Below are 24,439 nucleotides of genomic sequence, written 5' to 3'. Positions count from 1 at the left end.
CTGCCGCCATGGGCGCCGCGGCCCTGCGCGCCCTGCCCTGGGCGCTGCTGCTGCTGGGGCCGCTGCTGCCCGGGCAGGTGCTGCAGGCCAACCCCATGCTCACCTCCGAGGGCCAGCCCGCGCCGCTGCCCGGCGGGGACGTGCCGGGCTTCACCCCCGCGCCCCCCGCCGCCCCCGAGGAGATCCACCCGCTCAAGGAGCAGCCGGCCAACGGCTCGGGAGAGGGGCACGCCAAGCCCCGCAAAGCCTTCCCGGTCATCGGCATCGACTACACGCACGTCCGCATCCCCTTCGAGATCTCCCTCTGGATCCTCCTGGCCTGCCTCATGAAGCTGGGTAGGTGGGCGGCGTGGTGGGGGGAGTCCGTGGGGAAGGGCCTGGGAAGTGGCCTGGAGATGGAGGAACCCCCGGAGCAGCACAGAGCGGGATGCCCTGTGTTGTGTCTGGGCGAGTGGGACAGACACCCCCAGACATCACAAGGAGTGACCCTGTGAGCATCTAGCACGAGGGACCCGCCGAGCATCCCAGGGCAGGAACCCCCAGATGTATGGGACAGACCCTCCCCAATCATCCCAAGGAGTGACAGCCGTGAACATCCCAAGGAGGAACCCTCTCGAGCATCCTAGGGAGAGACCCCTCTGGACATTCCAGAGTGGGACCACCGCAAACATCCCAGGGCAAATTCTCCTGCACATCTTCTGCAGACCTCCCAGGCTGGCTGGGCCAGGTGGGCACTGCTCTCCCCACGACCTTGGCTCTCTGTCCTGGGCCTGGTGGACATCCCGGTCCCTCCACTCCCCGACTCCTCATCTGCGGGCCTGGAGATGCTCCTGACCCCTGCTTGGACCCGCTTTGTTTTCCTCCCTTTGACACTCAGGGAGGAAGCATCAGTTTGCTCACTTCCTCTCCAGAGCAAAGATGCTTTTTGTAACCTTGGAGAAGTCACTCAGAAACCTCCCGGTGCTTCGGCCTCCCCTTCCTCCCCCTCCGCAGTTTGCCTCTGCTGCAAAGCGTCCGGAGATTCCCGCATTACAGAGAACGGCATCGGGGCTGGAAAAGTCACCCGCTCTAGGAAAGCGTGGCTCTGCCGGGGCGGGGGTTGTTGACAAAGTGTTTTCCAAACTTCTGCAGCTGGATCAATAGCAGCCAAATTTCCCCAAAGCTGAGATGTGATGTAACGGCTCCGGCAGCCCTGCTGTGCTGTCCCCAGCCTCCAGCAGTGCAGGGGTTGAGCTGGCCCTGGGCCCAGCCCTGGTGATAAAGCTGGGGGGACAGATGAAATGTTTGCCTCGGAGCAGGTGAGGAGGGAGGGGAGCTCTGCACTCCTTCATTTTGCTCCTCCGGTGCCATCAGTGGTTTTAATAACACTCACAGGGCTCTCCAGCTTGCTGAGGACAATCTTGCTTTGGGAGCTTTTTAAAGCTGGTTCCTGTTGTAAGCTGTGCCCTGTCCTGGTCTGGAGGGCTCTGAGAGACCCCCAGGAGCTCAGGTCCTTCCTGCCCAGCTACTCCTAAAATATATCCCTTCTCAGCCCGCTGTGAGCGTGTGTAGGCAGGTGAAGCCCCATTTCCACAACCCCTCCTGAGTGTTTTATTTACATGCAGGCGGAGGAGTGAGAACACTTCAGACCCGGAGGCTTGTCTGGGAGACAGGCAGTCAGGACAGGGTGGAACCAGGGGGAACCATGGGGTTTGTGCCTTCCTGGCGTTGCCCAGAAGGACCTCGGGCAAGTTTAGCTGGAAGGTGCCTCTCCCTCAGGAACACAAACCTGCTTTCGCAGGGCTCCGCCGTTGCACTGCGCCTTCAGCCCTGCTGGGAGAGCAAAGAGTGATGAAATCAGGAGTATCTGTGCGGAAGCTGGTGGAGAAAGGAGGGGCCAATGGCCTGCGGCCCTGCCGGGACGCACGAAAAACGCGCTGGAAACGGCCAGAGTGGGCAGCAGGAAGCAACTCCGGGGGGATGGATGGATGGATGGATGGATGGATGGATGGATGGATGGATGGATGGATGGATGGATGTGGGGAGACACCACGATATCTCTGCCCACTGCTGCTGTGGGAAGCTGCTCCTGCCGCCCTTGCCTGGAGTCAGGGCTCGTTTGTGCTGCAGGAAAAGTTGTGTCTGCCGGCTGTCAGGTCTTTGATGCTACAAACATTATGCAAGACTGCGTGTTTTAAGTGGTGTATTTTAAGAGAGGCTGCCCTGCAAGTTTGGCAAAGGTCTTTGGAGGTGGCAGGTGCTCTGCAGAGCTCCAGAGATGCTGACTATGCCAAAATCCACACCTTAGCTTACCTGCAACTCTGACAGGGCCTTGACAGCACGGTGGTCCTGGGACACCCTTTTCCTCTGCCTCCTTTCCAGGGTTTCTTGTTCCTGCTGCCTTGGCAGGTAGTTCCCAAGTTGTTGGTACAGCTCCCTCTGCTCGTGAGCTGCAAAAAAACATCTCACTGCTCCATGTCCATACCCCAGCCTTGTCTATCCCACCATGGATCCCAGGGTGTTGTTCAGCAGCTGCAAATAAGCTTTTTTCCACCCAGGGACAGCTGTTACACAACTGGGCGCTGCTGGCAGTACAACCTGGAACGGCAGGATGCAGCTCACACAGCTCCAGGCTCTCTAAACCGGACAGGGTTTGCAGCATCCCATTTCCAGGAAGAGGGGAAGGGAGCTGATAAACAGAACAGGAGTTTGCAGTGCTTCCTCTTTCTGCTCACCCTGTCAGTGTTCATTTATTGATGCATAAGGGTTATCCTGCGAAATTCTGAGGGGACCAACATCTTCTTTTTCCAAGAGCAGGAATTCCAGCGGTGTGGGCTGTGCATGACAGCCGGACTGACTGACTGCACCTCCTGACTGCCCTTCCCCAGCTCCACAGGCCTCTTTGCTGGGCTGAAGCTGGGGATTGAGCCAAAGGTTGCTACAAAACTGAGTCTTCAACCCTTTGAGTTGCTTCAGGGTGTCATCCTCAGGGGTAGTGCAGAGTGACCATGTCGAGGAGCTCAGGAGTACTGACAGGGCTCTGCTCCAGGCCAGGAGATTCTACCTGAGGTCCTTTGCTCAGTTTCCCCCTGTTGCTCTTGATGCTTTAGTGTGCTCTTCAGACTTAAATGCATCTTCCTGTTGTCCCATGCAGGGATTTGTCCTTTCTCCAGCAGCTCACACAGTGAGTTTGTTTGGGCCATCAAAAGTGTGAGCTGAGCCTTTCCCAACTTGCTGCAGTTTTTGTAAAGTGCCTCAGAGTTTCTGGAGGGTTCCTCACCTGACAGGGCACAGAGGGACGTGTCTCCCCAGCATGTCCTGCAGGTGTGGGCTGCTCCTGCTTTGTTAATCCCAGGGGAGAAGGGGAAGCTGGTGCTGGCTGCTTTACTTAATACTCCCATGGCTTTTTAAGGCTGTGTAGGGGAAGAGAGAGTGAGGGGCAGCTACAGCCACGTGCAGGTCACATCTGGTGGTGGCCTGGCTTTGCCAGGAGAAACCTTTGAAGCTGCAAGTTACAAGCAGACATTGTCTCAACGTGTTGTGTTGTTGCAGAAGGTCAGACCTCCACGAAACACCCCAGTCAGGAGCTCTCTGTGCCCTCTCCATGGTTTTGCAGGGACGTTATAGGGGTGCCCAGGGAATGGTTGGGAAGCTGAGGGGGTTCCCAGCAGGAGAACCTGGTTTCCTCACTCAGGGGGTTGACTTTTCGGGTCATGTGGCTCCCAAAGACATTTCAGGGAATTCAAGTTTGACTGTAAATACTTCCTCATTTCAGGGGAAGGGAAGGAGTGAGTCAGGAATGCAAATAACAGCTTGTGGTCAGCAGTGCCTTTGCTGGCTGTGCTGGGGCTCAGCAGGCAGAGCTTTGTAAGACCACCAGCTCTTACCTTGGAGAAGAGCTGGGGCTACCTGTGCCTCCAAAGCCCATGCTGGCCCTTCCTTCAAAAAAGCTGGAGAGCAGAGAGTCATATTCCATTAGCCACCTTCTGCTGTGGCATGTCCTGCTGTCTGTCTGCACCAAAGGCTTCCCCAGCATCCCTGGAGCATCCTGGCCATCCCACCACAGCTCAAGGAAATCACAGCATGTGGTGGGTTCATCTTGGCTGGAAAGTAACCTAAAATTATGTCTTGAGCCCAAGGTTTGAAAGTTGGGTGGTGTCTTTCCTTCTTTTCTCTGGGAGTCCATCTCCTCCAGATGGAGAGAGACTTCATGCCAGGGCCTGCAGTGACAGATCCAGGGGAAATGGTTTTATGGAGGCAGGTTTAGATTAGGTATTAGAAAGAAATAGCTCACTCAAAGGCAGTGAGGCCCTGGCACAGGTGGCCAGAGCAGCTGTGGCTGTGTCCAAGGCCAGGTTGGACAGGGCTCGGGAGCTGGGATAGTGGCAGGTGTCCCTGCCCAGAATGGGAGCTGTGGAACTGGATGGGCTTTAGGGTCCTTTCCAACCCAAACTGTTCAGTGATTCTGTGACTCCTGGTGCCCACCAAGCTGCTCTATCACTTTATCCTCTGCAGGAGAAACTAGGATGGAAAAACCCCTCATGGATCAAGATAAAGGCAATTTAATAAAGCAAAAGCAAAGGTCATGTGCAGAAACAAAGGGAAACAAAAGATTTATTCTTTACTTCCCATCAGCAGATGATGTCCAGCCACTTCCTGGGAAGTACCTTCAGGAGCATAGTGGCAGCTCCGGAAAGCAAATGTCGTAATTAGAACTGCCCACCCTCTCTTCCTCTTTGATCTTTGCTTTTTTGTGGTGTGGAATATCCCTTTGGTGAGTTTGGGACAGTCCCAGCAGTGGGGACCACTGCTGCCCACCCCCAGCTCCTGGTGAGGGGCAAATATCGGGGGCAGCTTTGATGCTGTGGGTGGCGCCCAGCAGCAGGCGAAGCACAGGGTGTTATCACCCCTCTCCAGCCACGACAGAGGCTCTGCACTCCGAGAGCTGCCGTGGGGCAGCTGAACTGCAGCTCAGCCAGACCCAGGGCGTGGGGACATCATTCCCTGTGTGTCCTTGGTCCCCACGAGGCAGCGCTTCACAGCCGAGCTCCTTCGCCTGCCATGCGCCAGACGCTGCTGGCTGGGTTTGGAGCTGTGGCAGTCACTGAGTCACTGCTCTGTCTCCTCTTCCCCCTTGGCAGCGCTGCTGTGTCTGGGGTGTTCCCTGCCCCCCCAGACCGAGCTGCCAGCCTGGTGCTCACAGAACTGTCCCTGTTGTGTCCCCATGTGTCCCCACTGTGTCCCCACTGCGTCCCCACTGTGTCCCCACTCTCTGCTTGTTGGGCTGGTGGAGAAGGAGCTGTGGATGGAGCCCGGAGCTGTGCCAGGGTGGGTTATGTGGGGACACGTTGGGGAGCTCTGGTGTCACATCTCAGCCTGCTGAGCCAGCACAGCACCGGTGCTCGGTGACACTCCTTGTGAGAGCACCGATGGTCCCCAGCACTGCTGCGCTGTGAGAGCACAAGATTAAAGAAGCTCTCTCAGAGCCTGTGAGCTGGTGATAGGAGCTGGGAGAAGAAGGGCAGAACATGATGGGTGCAGATGGGGTTTTGGAGCCTCACAGAGGCTCAGGGCATGGGAAGTGGCTCCTGCGCCTGGAGGAGAAGAGACAATTTCAAAATTGCCAGAGACATGTTTGTAGAAGCTGGTGGCTGGTGGCTGGCAACGAGATTTGGGTGCTGAAACTCTTGGGTGCTGAAACACCTGTGTGCTTTTCAAATGTTTCTATCAGCCCACATCCCTGCCCTGAAATCGTGGCTTTTGTGGCCACCCCGAGGTCTTACAGAGCCCTGCGAGTTGAGGAACTTGAGGATTCCTTTGGGCAAGGGTTGATAAGCAGGGTGGGAAACCTGCTGTGGTGGTGGCACTGGATAGAAGAACTGGATCTTGAGACCAGACACAGCAGAAACACCCCGGAGCAAAGCCACTGCGTGGGGACGCCTCTGCCAGTGCCACCTGCGAGGGTGGGAGTGGGACAGCAAAGGAACATCCCCAGAAGTGCTTTGCCCGGTGTTCAGACGCTGTCTGACATGCAGGACAAGTGTGCTGGGGTTATCTCTGTGGCCCTTCTGCCACCCCCAGGTGGCTTCTCTGGGCACCAGGATGGCTGGGCTGGGCTGGCTTTGCTGGGATGGCCATCAGCAGAGCCAGGCTGAGGGAAAGGGCTGTTCCTGCTGGATCCTGGGCCTGGATCCCGCGGGTTCCCTCACTCAGCTGGAGGGAAATGTTTGTCTCATTCTTGGCGGGGATGTTTATCTTAGAGCCTGGCTCATCATGTGTTTACTGCAGGCACTGTGGTGGGAGAGCTCTGTGATCACCCCAGTGTCCCCACTCGTCTGAGGGAGCTGTTCCAGGGGAGCTGGGCCTTGGTGGACGATTGTTCAGAAAGGATTTTGAGGTACTGCTGCAGCTGGTGCCACAGCAGTGTAAATTGTCGTGACAGTGAATTTAAACAGTCTCTTCCAATGCAAACTTGTTGCATTCCCACTTCCTTATCGGGGGATGATCCAAATACAGGCTCTGGCTCCCTTTTCTCCTGCTTTGCCATCTCAGAAAGAACAGCCACAACATTTATTTTTTCCTCCCTGATCTGTGCATCGCTGGTGTCTGAGCTAAAAAACCTCCAAACTGTTCCCTCCACAGATCTGAGGAAACCATTAGTTTAATTATGGCTGGAAGAGTGAAAGGTTCCTGCTGTGAAATAGGGGATGGTGGTGGAGTGGGAAAGGCAGAACAGGTCTGTAATCACAGCCATTCCTCCCTGGTGAGCCCTAATGTCCATTAAGGCAGGATTACACTCTGTTGCAGCCACGGCTTTGCTCCCTGCAGGGACCCTGTTGCCTGTGGCAGCTTCTGGACCTCGAGGCCCTCAGGAACCAAAGCTTTTTTCATCCCATTTATCAACAGCCTGAGAGACCTGATGGTCAGGGATGGGCTGGTTTCCATCAGCCAGCTGATGGGTGTGGGTGGAATTTGGGGTGTGGATGCTGCAAGTCCTGTGGCAGCCCAAGCCCAGATTGGTGCTTGCCTGGCTTTCAGGGAGATGTCATGGCATTGTTCCTCCCCTGAGACCTCCGGGTGACCTGGGGTGGTTTGTGGGGTAACAGCAGAACAATATTTGGCCTGTTTGGTTCACATCCTTTCTCCCAAATTGCCCAATCAGCCAACCACAGCTTGTCCACCCTACCCAGAGATGTGAGTTCCCTTGGGAATGAGTGGGGTGGAGGACAAATCTTTTGTCTGCAATTCATGTAGCTAAATAGTCTCCTTTGGGGTTTGAGAATTACACATGGCAGAAGGGAAAACCAGGAGGTGGTGGAGGGCAGAGGGTCATTCTTGGGGTGACAATAATCCTGTAGCACAAAGGGACTGTGGCCCCTCCTGTGCAGAACCAGCACACGTATCTCTGGAGCACTTGCACAAACAAGATGCTAATTAGGCTTGCAAGTAAATACTTCTTTAACATAATCCTTCCCTTTTTCCCTCCTGCAAGCCCTGGTTTTGGCTGTAGGTGCAGAGGTGATGGGGGCTCTGAGCCTGTCCCAGGGTCATGCAGGGCTTTGCTTTGCTGCAGCATTGTTGGAGCTGTGGGCACTGACAGAGGAAGAGCAACAATGAAGATGAGTTACTGCAGCTGCCTTGTAAACATTTGGTTTCTTCTATTTTTTTCTTCTGTTTTGGGTCCCCAAGGCCTAATTTTTTCCAATAAAACCCAAAATCCACACGGAATACTCTGTGAAAACACAGCCTTGCTGAGTAGAGCCGGAGCTGGGTTACACCTCATCCCTCCCTCTCTTCCCTGGGCTGCCTGAGTCAGCAGCAGCTTTTCCTCACCCATTGGGACTCAAAACTGCCAGTGTAGGTTTGATTAAATCCTCTGTGTTTTGAGATTAGGGCCAGACAGCTTCCAGGGGAACACCAGAGGAGCAGGGGACAGCTTGAGTTGAACCAAGTGTCGGTGCTTGATCCTCTCACTCCACCGAGGTGCCCCCATCTGTTCTCCATGGTGTTGGATATTCCACAGACCGCCTGATTTTACAGTGTCTTCCAGCTGTGTGTTAAATCTTGTCACGTTCTGTTCTTTGGCTCTTTCCAGGGCCAGCAGAACTCGCATGTTTCTGCTTGGGAAGGAATGAACCAAGTGCAAAGCTCGGCAGACAGGCGTGCGCACACTCGTTGCTGCCTGTTTGTCGGAAGAGACGAGATCCAAGGCTGATCCTGGCCTGGAGTGGAGCAGAGAATGAATCTGGTGGTGCATCACCTCTGGTGGTACAGAAATCTGCTGTTACATCAGCCCATTCCATGGGGTCCTTCCCAGAGCCTGCCTGCACAGGCAGGCCACCACTGAGGCTCCTTTGAAGTTGGGGTGGTGTTTTGAGTGGAAAGCTGAAGAATGTAAAGTAGTCTTTTAGTCAGAAGAGAACACGAAGCGTTTTCTTGGGTCTCCCAGGGGTGACTCACAAACATCTCAGCATCCAAGGTCTTTATCTCCACAAAGTTGCAATACAATCGACCTCCAGGGACAGCACTTAAATCCCACTTAACCGAGGGTGCTGCTAGGGAAATAATTCCCCTCTCTTGTGCAAGGCACACATTTGCAGAGCAGACACCCTGTGGCAGCAGTTTATTTCCAGTGCCTGGAATTATTCTGCGTTTTGGAGTCACGACATGTTAAATCTTAATGATGGATTTGGAGAGAAGGCAGCTTCCCACCCTGCTGCTGGAGATTTATTTAACAGCAGACACACCAGGGACACAGATTCAGGCACACAGAGGCCTTTAAGGAGAAGGTGTTTGCAGCCCTGTTAGTGCCTCAGTTTCCCTTGGGAACACTTTTCCCACAGCAGCCTGTGTCCCTGGGGGTGACTTTGTGAGGAGCAGCTCCTCTCCTGTCTCAGCTGTTCCCAGGAGCTCGGCTGGTTGTGGGGGGTATCCTGGCTGGGGATGGGGATCTGTGTGCTGGGGAAGAGGTGACAGTGGCAGGGTGTTTGTGCTGGCTCCAGACACATTGCTGGCGTGTGCTGGGAGTGGTGTCACTTTGTCTGGGCTTGCAAAGCCCGGTAGTAATCAGTGCTAATTGCAATTACCTCCTCCCTGCTGTCCGAGTGGATTCCAACAGGTTATTTCCTGAAAAGCTTTTGTTTGTCTTTCCTGCCCCTGTTCCTGGTAGGAAATCTGCCCTTCCTGGGAAGGGCGATTGGCATCGTTCTGCCTGGGGAGTTTGTCTGTGCTCACCTCAGGCTGGCTCAGCTTTAACTCTCCTCAAAGCTTCGAGGGTCAGCAGGAGCTGGGAATTAAATGTTGTGTCCTGGGGTTGAGGTTAAGGAGCTGGGAGAGCAACTGGAGCCTTATTTTGTGTGACCAGTCACTGTCTCTTTGCATCACCTTGAGTCCCTTCTGCTCCAGAGCATCCATCTGCATCCATCCATTTTTGCACCACGCAGATGTTAACTGGGAGGATTCTATTCCAGAAATCCCCTGGTGCTGACCCCTCCTAACCCAGCTATTCATGGCATCCAGCGCCTTGTAGCAGCTGAAGGAATCCGGGAAGAGCCTGGCTGGTGAGACTGAGTTATGTTTAGCTCCTTGTCCCTTTCCCTGAAGCTAAAGAAGTTTTTCTGGACCTTAAATCTCCTCAAAATGCACAAGTCCAGCTGCTGTCACTGTTTTGAAGGATATAAACCTGGATGGGGGTGCTGTTGCCCTGTAGAAAACTCCATTTTCCAGTCTAAATGAGCCATGCCAGGAAGATCCCAGCCTTGCAGGCCTGGCTGTGAGCTGCACCCATCCAGAGCTGGTGGGGAGAAGCCAAAATGAGTCTTGAAACAGCAGCAGCAGAAATCTGGGTGGCAGTTTGTCCCCGAGTGCCCGACTCCTGCTGGGTGAGTGCCCTGGGCTGGTGAAGATTCACGGTCCCGCCCTAGAAGAGCTGTGTGGAGCCTGCCCAGGGGCTGTGAGCAGGTTTGGTGGTGCCAGGCTGTGGTTTGGGAGCGGCTCTGGAACGAGCCCGTGTGAGGAATGCTGGCAGCAGGGATCGGGCTCACCGGTGACACCAGAGCCTTGACCGGCTTCCCTCGGCATCTTGTCCGAGATGGGGCAGCTCTAGACCTGGGGGGAGGCAGAGGAGAGCTGCTCTGTGCACAGCAGGGCCTGGAAGAGGATTTGTCAAGCCTTGAAGCCTCTCAAGCCATCGCTGCTCATTGGTTCTGTTTCCCTCCCTGCTTGGAGCGCTGAAGCCATGGGGTGACAGTCCGAGGGCCCTGGGTCTCTCAGTCTTTAATGGCAATTAGGTCTTTATTAATGTGTGCTTTTCTTGCAGAGTGTCCTTGGCTTCCCTTCTGGTGTGAAGGAGAAGCGTTATCTAAACACAGGACTGGAAATTGGGAGCTGCTGGGTTCTCACACCAGCTCTCACACCATTCACTTGGGGACTTGGGCAAGTCCATTTAATGTCTTTTGTCTCTCATTTCCTTTTTACAGCTGGGAGGAAATTAATACCAACTCTGTAAAAGACTCCCAATTGATCTGTTAATTTCTTGTGAGTGCTTCAAGATAAAACCAGGGTACGTGCTCTTGCTGCCCTCAGAGAAAAATGTGTTGAAGTGTTTCTGCTAAAGGCATCTGTCCATGGATTGTTCCCAGGGCACGTTGTGGTTGTGTGTGGGCACCCTCTCCTCCCAAGAGGCTGCTGCTCCATCCCAATCCTTTCCAGGCTCGGGGCAGTGAAGTTTAGCTGGGAGGAATGGCTGGCAGCTCTTTGGCTGCAGGCCCTGCAGTGTGTGCTTTGCGGGGAATGCTGGCTGCTGGATCACGCAAAGGGCTCAGCAGGCTTCTCTGAGCTGTCCCAGGTGTTTGGAAAGAGAGGACGCAGCCCCTTTGGATGGGGGAGAAGCAAACCAAGGAGCAGCCACCCATCCCTGTGCTGGAGGGAAGAGTGGGTGCTGAGCCTGGGTCGGGCCTGGGGAGGAGATGTCGGTGTTATCGTTCATTCCCTGTGTAAACAGCTCATTTCTGAGTGTAGCCGGCAGGTTGTGGCAGGCTGGAATCCAGGGTGCCTGCGGATGATTCAGAGCCGGGATCACTGCGTCCTCTCCTGCTCTGCAGCACTGCAGCACTGCCAGGGGCCCCAGCACACCTGCAGCACTCACAGCCTCCCCTGCAGCCTTCCAGGACTGAAGGAGGGAGGGAAAGGGGATTTGCCTTTCCAGGGGGAGGGTGTTGCTCCTGGAGGGTGTCAGGAGCTGGGCTCGTCTGCGTGTGGCTCCCGGCTGCTGCAGGAGGACAGTGAAGCTGTCAGACATCACAGCCCTGCTGCACCTGTCTGCCAGCCCCTCCTCACACCAGGATCTGCTGTTTCTCAGGGATGAAGGGCTCCTGCTTTGGCTGATGTGGCTGTACCTCGAGAGCTCCACCAAGCCATTCCTCTCCAGTCTGTGAGGAGCCAGCTCAAGCTGTGGCTGCTTGGCTGAGCTGTAGCAGGCTGGTACCTGGCAGTGTCTGCTTTTTGTCCTGTGGCTTTCAGGTTTTGAGTCACCCAAGGGCTGGTCTGATGCTATCAACCCTGTTCTTATCTTCTGCAAAGCAGGCAGGGTCCAGCCAGGTCACCTTCCCACACACACCTGCCTTGCTGGAGGACTGGGGGAGCTGGGGCTGTACCAGGCAGGAACTCCTTCCATTTGTGCCTGGGTTGTTTGCATTAGGTGGGAAGGAGGGGTAAAACCAGGGCCAGCTGGGTGAGCCAAGTCTGTGGGCACAGGGGTCATAATGTCACACCAAGGGAAAATAAAACTGTCCCTTCCTCATCTGGCAGGGGGTCCTAATGGCTACTGACTGTGACAGCGTGGCTTTTGGGGACACTGTGTGTGGTCCAGCTGCTCAGGGTCACGGCCAGGCTCTGATGGCCACCCTGGGGGGACCAGCCCAGGGCTTCATCCCATCCCACATGGGTGAAGTTGAACCTGACTCCTGAAAATGCCCGGAGGCTGTGGGGCAGTGCTGGATGCTGATGGGTTTTAACCCAGTCCTGAGCACCAGCCTGGTTGCAGCCCCTGCCCACCCGAGTTTGGGGTGCAGGAGTGACCCCAAAATCAGGGCTGGATGTTTTCCCTTCTCCCTGTGCTGGCTTTGGCCGCTGTGCCCATGGCGAGGTTTGGAGGGCAGCTCTGTGGCCCTTGTGTGGGATCTGCATTCACTCAATGACTCACAAAAAACAGCATAAATTAATTGCTTTCCTGGTTCTTGGCTTTGCTTCGTAATTAGCGACAACAAAATAATGAGGCTTGAATGAAACATTTGGTTTGTTCTGGAGGAAATTGTTTTGCTAAGAAGCACTTTCTGTACCTGTGTCTTAACACAAAAAAACAAGAAGTCAGCTTCTCACCAGGAAATGGCATTTTGGGGTGGAAAATCAACGCTTTTCCGTTTTGGACATTGAAGCCACTGGGTGCTTAAAAGGTTGCCCAAATCAACCCAAGCTGAAACCAACCCAAAAAGAGCGTCAGGGGAGCACTGGGGTGACCTGGACCTGCATTCAAACCCTGCCTGCTCCCTGGTGAAACAGAAAAGGGTTTGGCAAAGCCCAACCTGCGTCATGGCCCTCCCAGTGGGATGGCTGTGGGAATTAGCCAGGCTGGAACTCTGTGGGGCTGGAATTTCAGGACATGTGGTGAGGTAGGAGCTTGTGAGAGGCAGTGAATGTAATTTAAGTGCAGCGGTTTTACCCCCTCTCCTGGCAGGGTGACACGAGCCGTGCCCTCACTCTATTTATAGGTGTAAATCACCAGCTATTTAATTCCTTTTGAGCAAGTTCAATTTTCCTCCCCTTCCCTCGAGGCTTCCCCGTTACATCTGGTGCAGCTCTCTCCGTTCTCCTTGTTCCCTGTCTTTGCAGGGAGCCGCTGGGTCCGGCTCCATTTTCCAAGGGAGAAGCACAGCAGGGCTGAGACATCCCTTCGTCCCCTGATGGCCCTGCAGAGAGCCCGGCTGATCTTCAGGCAGGAGAAGTCCAGTGTGGGCTTTTTCTGAGGGCAAGGGATAAATGGAAAGAAGCTGCAGCCAATCTCTGGAGGACTGGGATGGATTCTCCCGTGGGTGCCCGTTGCAAAATGTTCTGTCACTGCATTGCCATCCTCACAGGGCTTTAACCCTGCTGGGGTCTTACCCCATCCTCCCAAAACACAGCGTGGGAATGCCAGATCCCAGGGAATGCCAGATCCCAGGGGCTTGGAGCTCTGCAAACCCTGGAGCCCAGCCCAGCCCTCCTTCCCTCCCTTTGCTGCTTCTCCAACACGAGAAGGAAGGGGATGGTGCTGAGTCATGGCTTTGTGGATCACTTGTCCCCAGGGCTGGTGACACGTCTCTGATTTTGGGGTTCAGCCAGCAAAGTGTCAACATGTGGGGGCTCTTGGTGGTGCCTGTGTCACTCGGGAATGTGGGAAGGCATCCACACCTGCCTGCATCCCTCACCCCGGGATTGCTGCTGCCCCTGTTAGGGCCCGCCCAGCCCCTGCCAGCCTGCTGTCCTTAAAGGGTTAAAGTGGCCTTTGGAGGGCCCTGGCGCTGTCAGGCTCGTGTGTCTCCTCCAGCCCCGCTCTCTGCAGTGTCCTTCAGAAGGGCAGCCCTTCTGAGCATGCCTGCTCCCCTCGCCCTCCTTCCCACACCCTGCTCCCTCTCCCAGAGCTCCCCAGCTCCACACCTGGAGCCTCCCTGCAGCCCCAGGCAGCAGCCGGGTCCCCAGGGCTGCAGACAGCATCACCCCGGGGGCTTCACCGCCCCCTTTCCCAGACTGCCCCTCCATCTACCACCTCCTTCCCGAGCAGAGCCCTGGGGCTGGGAGAGCTCCTAACCCTGGTTAATAATTGAGAGATTCCTCTGTGCCTGCCTGCTGCAGCCTGCAGCTGCTGCAATAAGCCTGGGAAGCCTGGGAGGATGGGGAGTTTGTGTAACCACTCTCCTTTCTCACACCTCCTCTTGCCTGACAGGCATCCTTCTGGGAGCATCCTGCCTTTCCCAAGGCCGTGTCCGTGCGTGGGTGCTTGGGAATCTGGGGTGAAACCTCAGGAGCATCCGGCTTAACCATGAGCGTGCCGAGCTCTTCCAGCCGTGCTGTGTGCTCCTTCCCCCTCCCTCCTTCCCCAGCTCCAGCTCTAAACACCAACCAAATGGCTTTTCTTCCCTCCTCCTCAGAACAAACTTTGTCAGCACCAGCTTTCCCTGCCCAAAATCTCTTTAATTTGAAGGATGGGATTTCCTCCAGATTTTCAAGTGCTTGGACTGTAGTGAAAACTGGGATTCCCATCCCTAATTCCTTTCTGCCTCAGCTGAAGGAATTGCTGAGCACCAGTGGAGCGATCCCTGTGTGTGCCTTGCTGGGAGCTGGCTGCGTGATGTGGGCAAGAACTGTTTTAATAAGAACTATTATCTCTTGGATTTCCTTTTCTGTGTTTGCTCAAGCCCTTGAGTGTGTGTTTAACTCAACTGTCTCACTTTTAATGGCTGTGGTGGTGTTTGATGCTGGTAAGAGGGAGCTGCTCCTATGGAGTTAGTTTTCCAAAGAAGGAAGCTTGGGTGACTGTGCCCCTTGCTGGGAATTTAGGGATTTGGGGTCATATTATTATTTTTTTTAATATTTTTTTTTTAATTATCATCATCTTTAAAGCCATTATCAAGGCTTATTCCCCTTTCTGCTGCCCCTGTATGTGCCTGTGGCTGGGCATCCTCATCTCCCAGCATCCTGCCATAGCCTTCCTCATCTTCCAGCAGGGAGCTCCAGGCACAGGGCTGGGATCAAAGCTGTTCACCCCTGCCTGGCCTCATCCCCACAGTGAGGACGTTCCTTCCCATCACCCCCATCCCAAAGTGGGATGCTGGCTCAGCACTCAGAGCAGGATCCCACCAACGGATTGGTACCAATGAGCTCTGGAATGCTCTAAAAATACTCCACAGAGCAAGCAGGGAGCAAAAAATGGCTGAGATTCAGTGAAATTAAAGGCATAATTAAAATGCAGCCCGTGTAAGTGTATTTTTAGGGCCCTACAAAAAAGCTGTAAACCATTGAATTCCCATCAGCACACGAATGTTCCAGTTTAATGGAATCCTGGGGCCTGTGGGGAAGAAGTGAGAGATGCTTAATTGTCAGTGTTTGTGTTTTATTCATGATTGAACATACTTAGCAAGCAAAAACTGATCTGCTGTTGGCTTCTCGCTGCTTGTGTGGCTTTAAGCCTTATTCCAGCCAGAAATTGCCCGGTGTGCTGGAAGGGTCAGTGGTTCCCGGTGTTTGCATGGGCTGTGCACAGAAAAGGGATTATCACCTCCCATCCCACAGGGAGCTCCGTGCCAGGGCTGCCTTGGGGTGCTCAGAGCTTGTGTGGGCTCCAGGGGATCCAAACAAGAAGAAAAATCCCATGTGGGTAAATGAGGAAGCGCATCCAGGCTGGGAAGTCCCCGAATGCAGGTGTTGGGAGAGAGTTTGGATGTTCCCATCTCCTCCCCACCTCTCCTTGTGCCTGTGCCGAAGCCATCGAGCTGTTTGCTTGGGATTGCTGCTGCTGTGGTGAAGCCGAGGTAGGAGCCAGACTCCTTCCAGCACCACTCCAGCACCACTCCAGCACCAGGGACCCTTTGGAGCAGCTGGAATGGTTCCCAGAGCCTGGGGCGTGATGAGTCCTCTGGGCTCGCCCGTGCTGGAGCCATGCTCACAGCTCAGGTGGGATCTGGGGCCAGAGTCCTTCGGGAGGGACTGTGGCAGTGTGGCCTCTCCCTTGGGAGCTGGGCTCGAGCTCTGCACAGGTGGAGGAGGGATGGGCCGGCCGTGGCGCAGGTGTGGCCCCTGCGGGCTCGGGGGGAGCTGGCTGGTTCTGGAGGGGATTTAATCTGTTGAGGAATTGCTGCAGATGGCACGGCCGGAAGGAACGGAGGAACACGGCATGCCAAGGCAGGGTTCCTTATTTTAAACTGCTTCCCTTGCCAGGGAACAAATATGTCTCACTTCAAAATAATAATTATAAAGCCTGGGAGAAGATCCAGGGAACCCAAAATCCTTCTGTGGGTGTTGGTGTGCTGGCAGATGTCCGGCTGGGGTGGGAATGTCATCCCAGCGGGTCACGGCTGGCTCAGAGACCTGCATTTGGAGCTGTGCTGTGGCTGAAAAAGGGGGAAATGTGTTCCCTGTTACCTTGCACCCCAAGGATGCATCCTGTCCCTGCTCCAGGCACCATGTAAAGCCTCCAGGAAGGAGAATTGCATCCTGAAATGCAGCGAGCAGCGGCTGCCCTGCCTGTGCTGTGCATCGGGGACACCCAGGGATGGGCGCTGTGCCTGGCACTGGGAAGGGTGGCACTGGAAGGGCAGGCTGCTGTCTGATGGGAGAGAAGTGCCACTGCCTCCTGTGCCAGGGACAGCTCATGTGGAGAGAGCTGCCTGTGCCACAGGGCTGGGGTCCACAGCGAGACCCTGGGGTGTCCCAAGGGTGGCTGTCACCTGCTGCTGGGACTCTCAGGGGTCTGGCCTGAGACCAGCAGTACCAGGGTTTGGTTAACCTGCAGTTTCCACTTGACAGAGCAGGGCAGGAAGGGAAACTGAGGCACACAAGTAGTGATAGATCACAAGGAGTGCAGGGAGGGCTGGGAGCTGGTCCCTGACTCTGGCAGGGGTGTCCCCCTGCAGACAGCACCCTCCATTCCTGTAGCCAACGTGTGTCTCCATCTGTCCTTCTCTCCAGGCTTCCACGTGATCCCGTCAGTGTCCAGCATCGTTCCTGAGAGCTGCCTGCTCATCGTGGTGGGCCTTCTGGTGGGGGGGCTCATCAAAGGGGTGGGTGAAAAGCCCCCCATCCTCAAGTCGGATATCTTCTTCCTCTTCCTCCTCCCCCCCATCATCCTGGATGCCGGCTACTTCCTGCCCTTGCGCCCGTTCACCGAGAACCTGGGCACCATCCTCATCTTCGCCGTGGTGGGGACGCTCTGGAACGCCTTTTTCCTGGGGGGGCTCATGTATGCCGTGTGCCAGCTCGGCGGGCCTGGCCTCAACCACATCGGGCTGCTGGCCAACCTGCTCTTCGGCAGCATCATCTCGGCCGTGGACCCCGTGGCCGTGCTGGCCGTGTTCGAGGAGATCCACATCAATGAGCTGCTGCACATCCTGGTCTTCGGGGAGTCCCTGCTCAACGACGCCGTCACTGTCGTGAGTGACCTGCCCGGGAGCGGGGTTTGCTTTGGGGCAGGAGCGTCTCAGGGCAGCGGGGTGGCAGCTGCCCCGTGCCTCCTGGCAGCTCCACCAGACCAAACCTGGTGCAGGTGCAGGAAGCAGAGGGTTAGAGCACCGCAGAGGTGGGTTGAGGTGAAGTGTTTGGCTTGGTGGGCTGGGGAGGCTGAGGGCACGTGCCCTGTCAGCCTCCTGGTGCCACGGGCTCTGGGGATCTGCTCTCCTGGCTGGAATTGCTGCTGTGCCTGTGCCCGTCCTGCCAGGGGAAGCGTGAGGGTCTGACACTGGCTCAGGCAGTGCTGCCATGCAGCTGCTGCTCCATCTGTCTGCTTTCACGTGGTCACCCTTGCTGTCCCTCAGCTCCCAGGAGGTGGGAGGCCAGGACATCAGCCATGGCAAAGGGGAGAACTGCAGGGGCTGAAGCCAGGCTGGCATCCTACCTGGATCACCCCTCAGTGCCATTCCAAGCTTTGCAGGGACCTCTGGGAGGTGGGTCCAGGCCTCCTCCCTTTCCAGAGGACATCACTGTCCAGGTGCTGGATTAGCCATCAGCATGGCCTTCTCCTCTCTGCAGAGCTGACCTCTAAATTGACTTCTAACCCACTGCTTTTTCCTGGCTCTTTTCCCATATCCCAGCTGTCCATTTTGGAGCTGGCTGCTCAGCCCCTGCTGACAAGGTTCCTGATGACAAAGAACACTCTGTCCTACCATGGGGCTCTTCCCAGGCGCTTCTCCCCCACTTTTCAGCAGAAGGGTGCCTGCAGGGTCTGTGTCCCCACTGTCATCCCTGGGGAATGCTTTTGTCTGCCCCTGTCCCACCCAGGGCCTGGCAGCGGCAGGCAGGAGCTGGCAGCTCGCCCTCTCCCTGCTGCAAGTGCTGCTATTCCTGCAGGGTGCCCTAAATCCTGTTCCCCATCCTGACACGTGCTTTAACATCTCTGCAGTGCCTGGGGCTGCGAGAAGGCAACACAGCCCAGAGTCATTCCTTCAGGTTTCCCTCAGCTGCAGGAGCTGCCTCAAGGGTTTGGGCTCTTTGGGCTGGGCAGGGCAGATGGTGGCTTTTCTCTCTGTGCATCTGTCAGGAGTGCCCCAGCCTGGGTCTGTCCTGACATGCTCGTTGGGAAAACAGGAACAGCCTCTGGCTGGTCACCAAAGGCCCTCCTGGGGCAGCTGGAGAGCAGAGCTGTGCCAGACACGTCTTTGGTGGCACCGTGTCCCTGTGGGCACAGAGCACAGGGAGCTGCTCCCCCTGGGTCTGTGTCTTGCACAGCAAAGCACCAGCAGCTGGTTTTGGTGTGAGCCTTGGTCAAGCTCAGGACCCAGCTCGGGGTCACCAAGCACTGGCACAGCTCAGCCCAGGTGTGCTGCACTCCCAGGGGAGGGCCCTGTGCAGGTCTCCTGCGAGGGGTCTCTTTCCAGAGGGACAGTTTGAGCCCTGCTCTCCTTTCTCCCTGCCAGGTCCTCTACCACCTCTTCGAGGAGTTTGCCAGCTTCGAGCAGGTGACCATCCTCGACATCATCCTCGGCTTCTTCAGCTTCTTCGTGGTGTCTCTGGGCGGGGTCCTGGTGGGCGTCATTTACGGGGTGATCGCTGCCTTCACGTCCCGCTTCACCTCGCACATCCGTGTCATCGAGCCCCTCTTCGTGTTCCTCTACAGCTACATGGCCTATCTGTCAGCTGAGCTCTTCCACCTCTCCGGCATCATGGCGTGAGTTGGCACTGGGGGAGGAGCTGCTCCTGTCCCCAGGACCTGGGGGAGGATTTCCTGGCTGTCACCACAGTCTGGCTGGCCCAGCGTGGTCAGCACGTGCCCAGCGAGGCCCGGTGGTGTGTTTGGGCTGGGATATGCAAGGAGGCCCACCAGAGAAGTGAGTCTCGGGAGTTGTCCCTCAGATCCCAGGGTGCTGGTGGGCTGTTCCCGATGTCCCAGGCACACAGGAGCAGGCAGGGCCTGCTGAGCACTCAGGACCACGTGGGTTTGTGCTCCAGTGCTCACTCCTGCCCTGCCAGGGGAAGGAGAAACCTCGTGTTGCCTTCTCTAGAGGCCTTGAATATTTGCTGGTGGTTCACAAGGCCTGTCCTGCCCTGGGGTTTGATGTCAGAACACAAAATGCTGCTGCAGGGCCAGGGCTTGGCACTGTCCCCATGTCCCCATGGCTGCTGAGGGCCCCAACCTCACCCCCAGGCTCATCGCCGCCGGCGTGGTCATGCGGCCCTATGTGGAAGCCAACATCTCCCACAAGTCCCATACCACCATCAAGTATTTCCTCAAGATGTGGAGCAGTGTGAGCGAGACCCTCATCTTCATCTTCCTGGGTGTCTCCACCGTGGCTGGTCACCACTACTGGAACTGGACCTTCGTCATCAGCACGCTGTTCTTCTGCCTCATCGCCAGAGTGCTGGGTGAGGTGTCAGCGCGGTGGCAAGGTCCTCGGGGTGCTAAAAGAATCCTGGCATGGTTTGGGTTGGAAGGGACCGTAAAGCCCATCTCGTTCCAGCTGCCATGGGCAGGAACACTTTCCACCATACCAGGTTGCTCCAGGCCCTGTCAGGCCTGGCTCTGAGTGGCCATGTGGGTCATGGTGAACTCTCAGGACCAGGATGGTTTGCTGGGGAGGCTGGAGATGACTGGGTGGCACTGCTCCACCACGGGCATCATGCTGGTGATGGGTGCTGTGGGGCGATGGGGCTAAGGCCGTGGTTGTGCCAGATACAGGTGGAAGCTGCTCAGGGATGTTAGGATGGGCAGACAGCTCTCACCTGCACCCACGGCCCTGAGGGGCTGCAGGGTGGGCTCTTTGGGACTGGAGGGGATCCTTGACCATTCACACAGGACTGTGCTGCTCCTCCAGGCGTCCTTGTCCTCACCTGGTTCATCAACAAGTTCCGAATCGTGAAGCTGACGCCGAAGGACCAGTTCATCATCGCCTACGGGGGCCTGCGGGGAGCCATCGCCTTCTCCCTCGGGTACCTGCTGGACTACAAACACTTCGGCATGAGGGACATGTTCCTCACAGCCATCATCACTGTCATCTTCTTCACCGTTTTCGTGCAGGTTGGTGGCACTCAGAGGGAAAGGGGGCTCTTCATGGCCGTGTGGAGAGTGGGGAGCCCATCCCCAGCCTCCATCCCTGACCCTGTCACCGTCCCGCGTCCCCAAAACGCTGCACAGTGACACCAACAGCAGTTTGGCTTTGCTGAGCCCATCCCACTCCCAGCACTGTGCCTTGGGCAGAGGTGTGACCCCCCTCCCCCTCCCCAGGGCATGACCATCCGGCCCTTGGTGGATCTGCTGGCTGTGAAGAAGAAGCAGGAGACAAAGCGCTCCATCAACGAGGAGATCCACACGCAGGTAACGCGCTGCTCCGGCCGCCCCGCGCGCTGCCTTAGCCCTCTGCTCTCTCTGCTTCTGCCACTCCACCACTGTCACTGGGACCTGCCCCTAAATCAGTGCCCAAGGTAAGGGGGGACAGAGCGAGGGCTCTCCCCCGTCTGTGTCGTCCAGTGCCAGCTCTGACCCAGACCCCGCAGTGCCTGCAGAGCCAAGCCCGGTTGTGTGGGTCCATCCTGCCCTCCCAAAGCCCATCCTGGCCCCACAGCCCTGGTTTTACACACCCTGAGTGCCCTCCCCATGTGTCAGTGTGGGTGTCAGGGGATGGAGAGGGTGGGCAAGAGCCCTCCGAGCTGCTCACGCCTTGGACCTTCTCTTCCAGTTCTTGGATCACCTTCTGACGGGGATTGAGGATATCTGTGGTCACTACGGGCATCACCACTGGAAGGACAAGTGAGTGGGGAGGTTTGGTGGCCGGGGAAGGGTTTCAGTCACCACCCAGAAGGTTCCACAGCCCCGTGACAGGCTTTTCCCTGGGCTTTAATATCCACACTCACCGTGGGGAATTACGGCCCTGGACTGGGAGCAAGTGGGGCTGCACCCCTTGGCCACACCACCCACAGCAGGCCCATGGCAGGGTGGGAGCTGCCAGTGGCCAGTCCCTGCAGGAGCTCAGGACCATCCCCAGTGGGAACCAGCAGGTGCTGGGTGTTGTGGAGACACCCTGGCTTGGGAGGGATTCAGGGAAGCCTGGCCTGAGCCGTGCTGGTTGAACTGGGCCCAGCACTGACCCCAGCAGTGCTGTCCTGGGCAGGGCTGAGGAGTGGGGACCAGGGCAGGGCCAGGGCTGACCTGTGGCTGCTCCTCCTGTCCCTCATTCCCGGGAAGGCTGAACCGCTTCAACAAGAAGTACGTGAAGAAGTGCCTGATCGCGGGGGAGCGCTCCAAGGAGCCCCAGCTCATCGCCTTCTACCACAAGATGGAGATGAAGCAGGCAATTGAGCTGGTGGAGAGCGGGGGCATCGGCAAGATCCCCTCTGCCGTCTCCACCGTCTCCATCCAGTGAGTTCCCTGCCCTGGGCACCCTCCCGTGGCACCCTGAGTGCTCCTTGCCGCTGGCCACAGGGCAAGCAGCCCTTGGGTACTGCGTGGGGTGGCTCTGAATCCTCTCTGTCCCCGCAGGAACATCAACCCCCAGAGCCTTCCTTTGGAGCGTGTCCTTCCAGCCCTGTCCAAGGACAAGGAGGAGGAGATCCGGAAAATCCTCCGCACTAACCTGCAGAAAACCAGGCAGAGGGTGAGGTGTCCCCTGGCAGTGTGTGTGTCCCCTTCTGCTCCCTGGGCATGGCAGGGACACTGCCCAGCAGACACCCTCAGCTGGGCCCTTCACGCCTTCTGTCCCTGCTGTGCCCTGTGCTCCTGGCCTGACTCTTCCCCAGGAGGCTTTTCCTCCTGGGATGGTGCTGGGACAGTCTGAGGGGGAGGTTGATTTGGGGAGTGGCTGAGTCCAACCTTTAAACTCTCATTGGGCCAGGGTGGGCGAGGATCAGGCACCCGGTGGTGGCACACAAGGGCTGAGCCACAGGCCTGCTCTGCCCACTGGTGGCTGTTTCATCCATCTCCAGGAAGAACGGGGCTGTGACCTTTGTTTCCCTTTCCGTGTGTGATTTTTAACCCATCCCCTTTTCTTGGCATCTCTTCCCAGCTGCGATCCTACAACCGGCACACGCTGGTGGCCGACCCCTACGAGGAAGCCTGGAACCAGATGCTGCTGCGGAGGCAGAAGGCCCGGCAGCTGGAGCAGAAGGTGTTGGGGGAGCACCAGGGCGGGGATGCTGCCAGGGCTGGGCAGGACGGGGGCCAGGGGGACTTCCAATCCTGGGAAGACACAAGGAAGGGGGCCGAGGTTCGGATGACAGAGGGTGACCCCAAGCCTTGGGGGTCCTGTGATTGCCCCAGGCTCCAAGCAAGTCCCTGGAGCGTGCCTGGGAGGATCTGTGCCTGTGTCCTCTGCATCCCACTGCTGCTCCCTTGTCTCCTGTGGCCGGTTCCCTGCCTCCCTCCCCCCTGCCCTGCCCTGGCCGTGCCGTGACGATGCCTTGCTCCCGTTGCAGATGAACAATTACCTGACGGTGCCAGCGCACAGGGTGGACTCGCCCACCATGTCCCGGGCTCGCATCGGCTCAGGTAGGTGGGAGGGAGCTGCACGAGGAGCGGCACTGCCGGCACCCGGAGCGCTTGGAGCTTGTGCTGTCCTGCACCTCCTCAGCTCCCTGTGGCTCTCCAGCCCCGACCATCCCACACCCATCCAGCCAAGCCCCAGAGGGTTGCTGCTCCCAGCAGAAGCACCCAGCTCTCTTTCCAGCACAGTTCCCACTGGGAAGTCAGGTTGGGCAGTCTCTCCGGAGCTCAGCTCGCTCCATCCCCGTAGCCACGTCTCTGCCCGTGCCCCTCCCAGCCCTCCCCGGGGGAGGGGATCAGGAGCGTTTAGCCCCAAGCCCCGTTGCCAGTGGATTCCCAGTTTGTCCATCACACATTTGCTTTGACGCCCTCGGTTCCTGGTGTCGCGGGTGTCCCCTCCCGCTCCGGGGCCAGGCTGTCGCTGTGACGCGGCTGCGGAGCCGGCGGCTCATCAGCAGAGGGCAGCTTCGCCCTTCCCAGGAGCCGGGCTGTCGGCAGCTCCAGCTGGCATGTGGGAATAGGGAAAAGGAATTACACCGCTGAACTGCGAATCAGCGAGACAGCCCGGGCAGCCCAGCCCCAAACAAACATCTGGGGTGCATCACCGGGGGTCCCTGAGACCCCTCTTCCCTGGCTGACCCCTCTGTGCCTCCCAGACCCGCTGGCCTACGAGCCCAAGGAGGACTCGGAGAACCTGCCCATCATCACCATCGACCCAGCCTCACCGCAGTCCCCGGAGTCCGTGGACCTGATGAGCGAGGAGCCCAAGGGCTGCAGTGGCCTCCCACCCTCTCCCGAGGAGGATGAGGAGGGGCTGGTGATGCGGGTGAAGGAGCCTTCCTCCCCGGGGACTGACGACGTCTTCACCCCGGGGGCCAGCGACAGCCCCAGCAACCAGCGCATGCTGCGGTGCCTGAGCGACCCCGGCCCGCGGCCCGAGCCCGAGGAGGGGGAGCCCTTCATCCCCAAGGGGCAGTAGCTGCTGGCACAAAGCCTCCAAATCGTTTCTCTCTCTCTTCATTCGTTCGTTCTTTGCTCTCCTTTTTGGTTTCTTGTCACTACACACCGGGTTCAGGAAGGGGAGACTGTCCTGGATGGACCGGGATTGCCAGGACAGCTCTGCCCAGCGAGCCCTGGGCTGGCCCCAGCGAGCAGGGAAGGAGCCCTGGGATGCCCTGGGCTCCTTGGGCAGCGTGGCCTGGGGGCGATGGACAATTTTCCGCCCGGGATTGGGATTTGCAGGTGCCTCTCAGCCCCCAGGGGGCTCTCCCAGAGGTGCCCACCCACTCAGGACCTGCGGCCGGCTCTGACCAGGGGTGTCCACAGTCCCCATGGCACAGCTTCCCCTCTCCCTCGTGTCTGACCGCCCCTGCCTTGCTCCGGAGCGGAGAGATGGGCCAGCAGGAGCTGTCACCCGGCACACACAGCTCCCCCTGCACCCTCCCAGGCACCTCGGGCCGTGCCGCTGCTCCTTGCCTTGGCAACCTCCCTGTGGGACCGGCTGTGCCTGGGATCCTCCCTCCTGGCCTCACATTTCATGCCAGGCCTTCTCAAATAAATATTCTAGAGCCATGCAGGGGGGGAGCTGGGACCCCCTCGCTTTGAGCAGCCTCTCCATCCCTCCTGGAACTGCTGTCACCTGTCCCCATGGGGACCCTCCGCCAGCCTCGGCCCCTTGCCCTGTGCCAGCGCGGCAGCGGCTGCTCCTTAACCAAAGACGGGCCTGGGGCGTGCCAGGGGGGATTT

At 57.5% G+C, this 24,439-nt stretch overlaps 1 protein-coding gene across 1 annotated transcript; it reads left to right on the top strand.

The window, feature by feature from the left end:
• The first annotated feature begins 8 nt into the window (after positions 1–8).
• Positions 9–24,310, top strand: SLC9A1 (solute carrier family 9 member A1). The gene is made up of 12 exons (XM_015649233.2): positions 9–336; positions 16,699–17,159; positions 18,639–18,889; positions 19,367–19,584; positions 20,034–20,236; positions 20,444–20,533; positions 20,895–20,965; positions 21,401–21,574; positions 21,695–21,809; positions 22,218–22,319; positions 22,627–22,699; positions 23,350–24,310. Exons 1-12 carry the CDS (start codon positions 9–11, stop codon positions 23,670–23,672), a joined length of 2,409 nt encoding a protein of 802 aa, XP_015504719.1. The 3' UTR covers positions 23,673–24,310.
• Positions 24,311–24,439: the final 129 nt, after the last annotated feature.

The sequence above is a fragment of the Parus major genome, chromosome 23 (assembly GCF_001522545.3).
Source record: "Parus major isolate Abel chromosome 23, Parus_major1.1, whole genome shotgun sequence".
Classification (NCBI taxonomy): domain Eukaryota; kingdom Metazoa; phylum Chordata; class Aves; order Passeriformes; family Paridae; genus Parus; species Parus major.
The sequence above is the reverse complement of the archived record's forward strand: the minus strand, read 5'-3'. Positions and strand labels throughout refer to the sequence as shown.

Bases quoted from the DNA above. Each gene is read 5' to 3' on its own strand.
- SLC9A1 (XM_015649233.2), top strand. From the start codon at position 9: ATGGGCGCCGCGGCCCTGCGCGCCCTGCCCTGGGCGCTGCTGCTGCTG. The intron at 20,237-20,443 runs GTTGGTGGCACT...CCCCCTCCCCAG, and splicing joins TCTTCACCGTTTTCGTGCAG to GGCATGACCATCCGGCCCTT. The intron at 20,966-21,400 runs GTGAGTGGGGAG...ATTCCCGGGAAG, and splicing joins CATCACCACTGGAAGGACAA to GCTGAACCGCTTCAACAAGA.